Genomic DNA, 6,442 nt, shown 5'->3' with positions numbered 1-6,442 from the left:
GATAGATAGATAGATAGATAGATAGATAGATAGATAGATAGATAGATAGATAGATAGATAGATAGATAGATAGATAGATAGATATATAGATATATAGATTGATGGATAGATAGATAGATAGATAGATAGATAGATATATAGATGTATAGATAGATTGATAGATAGATAGATAGAAAGAAAGATAGATAGAAAGATAGATAGATAGATAGATAGATAGATAGATAGATAGATAGATAGATAGATAGATAGATAGATAGATAGATAGATATATAGACAGATTGATACATGCTTGTGTACATAGCTCCTAAATGTTGTAAAACATTCTAAATCCATATGTTCAAAATCTTTAACGACCAAATAAAAGTATGAACCAAAACGAAATTTACACTAATTCCCAACATAAAACATTTTCACACTCACTATGTTAAATTGATAATTCTTTACATGGAATCGCCTAATAATTTCAAATAAAAACAATGGCTTTTCTTTTCTTGTTTTATTATAAAAAAATGTGTTTTCATCATGTGTTTTATTATGCAGTATCGTTTGTAATTTAGAATAAATTATCTAAATTATAAAACTAATCAAAATCTTACATTTAGTTAAAAAAAAAGAAAAATAAAACCTCCTCTGCGTTGAAGCGTTGCATGATGACGATGATGACATGACAGGAATCTTAACACTTTGCGTTAGAGCAGAGGTAGGTAAATAGTTTAAAAAATTGATGTTTTTTTTTAAGGTGAATGAATTTCATTCAAAAAAATATACAAAGAACTTAGACTAAAAAGCTCTCGTTAAGAGTAATTTAAGCCTGAACTTTGCTCTTGGTGGTGACAGCGAAGTAAGCAATAGCACCGACCAACAAAGCAGCCACTAATTCAGCCTTAACCCAGGGACCCTTGTAGGCACTCTTGGTGTTGATGGTGATGTCAACCAAAGACTTGACGCTGGACACCTTGCCGCCATCACGTTGTACCTTACGCAAGTTGGAGTAGCCATCTTCATCGAAAAGACGTACAACAACATTGCCACTAGTAGACTTTTTGATTTCTTGTGTCCAGCTGACCTAGAATATGGAATTTCGTTTTTTAAAAACGTCAGCAAGTTTTTTGGCTATAACACTTTACTCACTTGATATTTTTCTTCGCCAACCTGGGCTACGGGTACTACTTTACCACAGGGGAATTCAGCAAATAAAGTGGGTTTAGCACCATTGCCACACTTCAAGGTGAATTCACCAATATGAGCCAACTGTGTTAGAATGGTGGCGTCTTGTGTGCTGAAGGAGGTTACGGTGGCTTTGGGACTGGTGCAACTGCTGGCATAAGCAGAGGCAGCAAACAAGCACACCAATAAAACATTAACAAATTGACGCATTTTTATTTATTTATTATTATAGTTTTTTCTTTTATAATTTATTAAAAAAACACACACACAAACTGTCTGTCGTTGGCCGTAAATTTGGAAAATAAATGAAATGCAACTGCTGGTCGGCTGTGTCTACTTTCACGTTTGACAATTCAAAACGTCAAAATGCCACGACAACACCGAACACGTCACAAATCGTTTTTTGTTTTGACGTAAATGTTATAACGTAAGCTAGCATAGAGTGGCCACTTGTTTTGTTGGTAAGAAAAAAGAAAATCAAGTGGCCAAAAGTGATTTATGTAAAATTTTTACTTTAAAATATTTTTAAAATAGTAAAATTACATTATAAAAGTTCTTAATATATTTTACATTTATAATATATATTTTATTTAATATAATAATGAATATGAAATGTTTATAAATCAAAAGCAAAATCTTTTATAACCAAGTAAATGGTTATTTCCAATTGAAATTTTTCCAGCCCTGAAAGTAATAGTACTAATTTTAGGAAACAAATTATTTTTGTGATTCCCCGAATTTTAGAGGTTATGCCTGTGTTTTAGAGGGCACGCCATCAAACACATTTTAAACTCAAGTTTTAAATGAATATTTTTTGATAGTTTTTAATAAAAATTTATAATATTAATAAATATATAAACATACTGATGTATTAATATTTATGTAGGTGTGTATAAGTTTAATATTACATAGGTATATACAAAATTATTGTAACCTTAAACTGTAGTCAATACTATAAATACATTGATTTTTATAAGCACAAATTAATTGGAAGCTTTTTAACGTATTCAAAATTTGTATATTTGTTAAAAATAAAATTATTTGCAAACTTTACCTTTTATTTTATTGAAAACTACAAAGTTTATTGCAAAAAAACACAAACAATAAAGTCCACTGCAACTGCGCTTTTAATTTTACAATCATGTGTTATACAAGGTGGCCACACTTTATTTTTTTCAACTAATTAAAAAAGTGTTGCCAGAATTTTTAGTCATAATAACGTAAAATGTAACTATCAAAAAAAATACGATTTTCAAAAAGTCGACATTTTAAAAAATTTATATACGAAACTTATCGAAAGATTAAAAATAAAAGTCTATAAATCGTCTTCTGTAAAATGTAGACTAGTCTAATGACTAGACTATAGACTAGACTACAGACTTGACTTTAGACTAGATTATAGACCAGACTTTAAACTAGACTATAGACTAAACTATAGACTAGACTATAGACTAGACTATAGACTAGACTATAGACTAGAATATAGATAAGACTATATACAAGACTATAGACTAGACTATAAACTAGACTATAGACTAGACTATAAGCTAGACTAAATACTAGAATATAGAACAGACTATAAACTAGACTATAGACTAAAATATAGACTAGACTATAGACTAGACTATAGACTAGACTATAGACTAGACTATAGACTAGACTATAGACTAGACTATAGACTAGACTATAGACTAGACTGTAAACTAAACTATAAACTAGACTATAGACTAGAATATAGACTAGACTATAGACTAGACTATAGACTAGACTAAAGACTAGACTATAGACTAGACTATAGACTAGACTAAAGACTAGACTATAGACTAGACTATAGACTAGACTATAGACTAGACTACAGACTAAACTATAGACTAGACTATAGACTAGACTACAGACTAAACTAGACTAGACTATAGACTAGACTATAGACTGGACTATAGAATAGATTATATAGACTAAACTATAGACTGAACTATAGACTAGAATATAGGCTACACTCTATAATAGACTATAGACTACACTATAGACTAGACTATAGACTACACTATAGACTAGACTATAGACTAGACTATAGACTAGACTATAGACTAGAGTATAGATTAGAGTATAGACTATAGACTAGAATACAGAGTAAACTAAAGACTACAATACATACTAGACTATAGACTAGACTATAGAATACACTATAGACTAGACTATAGACTAGAGTATAGACTAGACTATAGACTAGACTATATACTAGACTATAGAATAGACTTTATACTAGATTATAGACTAGACTATAGACTAGATTATATAGACTAGACTATAGACTGGACTATAGACTAGACTATAGACTAGAATAAAGCTTAGATTATATACTAGTTTATAAACTAGGCTATAGACTTTACTTTAGACTAGGTTATAGACTAGACTATAGATTAGAATATAGACTAGACTATAGACTAGACTATTGACTAGACTATAGTCTAGAATATTGATTAGACTATAGACTAGACTATAGACTAGACTATAAACTAGACTATAGACTAGACTATAGACTGGGCGATAGATTAGACTATAGACTAACTATATACTATAATATAGACTATAATATAGACTAGACTATAGACTAGACTATACTATAGACTAGACTAGACTATAGACTGGACTAGACTAGACTATAGACTAGACTAGACTAGACTATAGACTAGACTAGACTAGGCTATAGACTATAGACTAGACTATAGACTAGACTATAGACTAGACTATAGACTAGACTATAGACTAGACTATAGACTAGACTATAGACTAGACTATAGACTAGACTATAGACTAGACTATAGACTAGACTATAGACTAGACTATAGACTAGACTATAGACTAGATTATAGACTATAGACTAGACTATAGACTAGACTATAGACTAGACTATAGACTAGACTATAGACTAGACTATAGACTAGATTATAGACTATAGACTAGACTATAGACTAGACTATAGACTAGACTATAGTTTAGACTATAGAATAGACTGTAGACTAGACTATAGTTTAGACTATAGAATAGACTGTAGACTAGACTATGGTTTAGACTATAGAAAAGACTGTAGACTAGACTATAATATAGACTATAGACTAGACTATAGACTAGCCTATAGACTGGACTATAGACTAGACTATAGACTGGACTATAGACTAGACTATAGACTGGACTATAGACTAGACTATAGACTGGACTATAGACTAGACTATAGACTAGAATATAGACTAGACTATAGACTTGAAAATTGACTAGACTATAGACTAGACTATAGACAAAACTATAGACTAGGCGATAGACTAGACTATAGATTCGACTATAGACTAGATTGTAAACTAGACTAGACTATAGACTAACTATAGACTAGACTATAGACTAGACTATAGACCAGACTAAAGACTAGACTATATACTTGACTAGACTATATACTAGTTTATAGATTAGACTGTAAACTAGATTATATACTAGTTCATAGATTAGACTATAGACTAGATTATAGACTAGACTACACTAAAAACTACTATACTATATACTAGACTATAATATAGACTGGACTTTAGACTTAGACAATGGATATTACAAACGAAATGATAAACTTTATATAACTTTCTCACAAAGGTGAAGTGTCTTAAAAAATACTTAAAAATCAAAATGAATAATTAATTTAATGTTCTTTTCCTATAGTTTCCAAATAGTAAGGGGAAGCTTCTTCTAGCCTCGGAAATAAATATTATTGAACAAATCTGATAACTTTTAACAACAAATCAATTTGTCAGCCTATTAATATGACAATTAATGGGAATGGTAAAAACTTTTTTAGTGGTTAATCAACTAACTAACCTTGAATAGAATTCAATTTTATAAATTTTCTTTACCATTTGATTGTTTAGTTATTATTTTGCCGAAAATGGCAGACAATTTTATTGTCAACATGCACGACAATAATATTTGCAAAAAAATATATATGTAACTAAAATAAAATAACAACAAAATCAGTAACATTTGAAAATCATTAAGAAAACAATATTTGTTTATCATTGAAATCAAAGAAGAGTTTTTAAAGAAACATTACACAGGTTAACAAAGTATGTATGAGAAAATTTAAAAAACAAATATAATTTTATAACAAATAATAATCTAGTGAGTGGATTTGGACATTTAATAATTAAAAATCGTTAAAGTTTCTCTCAAACTTATTGGGAAAATATTATAGATTTGAAAAAATTGACATATAAAAAATTCAAATCATATGTCACAACAATATCGTGTTGTCACTATGTTTATGATTTGCCATTAATTTTCCACGAAATTTATTAGAAATGTTAATTTTTGCAAATTGTTCTTTCATCATCATAAAAAAAACGCTAAAACCTTGAAACTATTTTCTGTTTTTGTTACAATTAAAAGAAATAAAAAAACAAAATGAAAACAAAAATAAAATTAGTTTATGAATAAAGATTTTCTTTAATTCTCATATTTTACAGAGTTACAAGTGCAAAAGTATCATTTTTAAACATAACAACCAAACAAAATTGTTTCATTTTTTGTTTTTGTTTTACCCAAAAAAGAAAAGCATTTTAGCATGATTAGTTTGGAAAAAGTTTAGAGAACATTATTTTGGCAACAAAAATAACAAAACATTTAGTGGGTGGTAAGACTGTCGCTATAAACATAGTTACAAATCGTTTTTTACAACTGTTTATCCATCTATTTATGTTGAGAACGCAAGAGGGAAAGGGGTTAAAGTAAAATTTCAATGGGTGGTAGGTAAATGGTTTTTCTAAATCTAAAATACCTGTCACGCGAATAAACAAAAATCAAAATACATACATACTTTGCAAGTGAGTCTAATATTATGCACAGAGAGAAATATGAAAGATAACTTCTTAATAATTTGAAATGTTTGTAATAAGGAATGTTCCCTATCGAGATATTAGCGGACGAAGAAACACGGATATATGAGCAAAAAATCAAACCCATCGAATGCTAAGGAAATATCGAAAATCCATGCAAATATGGCAGAAGAGTTGGGAGGAAAGCCAAAAAGGGAGATGGACGTTTAAACTGATCACATGGGTACTTTATCCGGTCCTGCGAAGTAATATCGCAATAGACAGTCCCGTAGGGCTCATGGAAGAGTAAGGAGGAGATATAGATAGATAGATAGATAGATAGATAGATAGATAGATAGATAGATAGATAGATAGATAGATAGATAGATAGATAGATAGATAGATAGATAGATAGATAGATA

General features: G+C 29.4%; 1 protein-coding gene across 1 annotated transcript; it reads right to left on the bottom strand.

The window, feature by feature from the left end:
• Positions 1-481: 481 nt before the first annotated feature.
• Positions 482-1,525, bottom strand: LOC111678149 (translocon-associated protein subunit delta). Its single transcript, XM_023439408.2, has 2 exons — positions 1,132-1,525; positions 482-1,066 (listed from the first exon to the last, which is right to left on the bottom strand). Exons 1-2 carry the CDS (start codon positions 1,375-1,377, stop codon positions 806-808), a joined length of 507 nt encoding a protein of 168 aa, XP_023295176.2. The 5' UTR covers positions 1,378-1,525; the 3' UTR covers positions 482-805.
• Positions 1,526-6,442: the final 4,917 nt, after the last annotated feature.

Source organism: Lucilia cuprina, unplaced genomic scaffold, assembly GCF_022045245.1.
Source record: "Lucilia cuprina isolate Lc7/37 unplaced genomic scaffold, ASM2204524v1 Scaffold_7168, whole genome shotgun sequence".
NCBI lineage: Eukaryota > Metazoa > Arthropoda > Insecta > Diptera > Calliphoridae > Lucilia > Lucilia cuprina.
The sequence above is the reverse complement of the archived record's forward strand: the minus strand, read 5'-3'. Positions and strand labels throughout refer to the sequence as shown.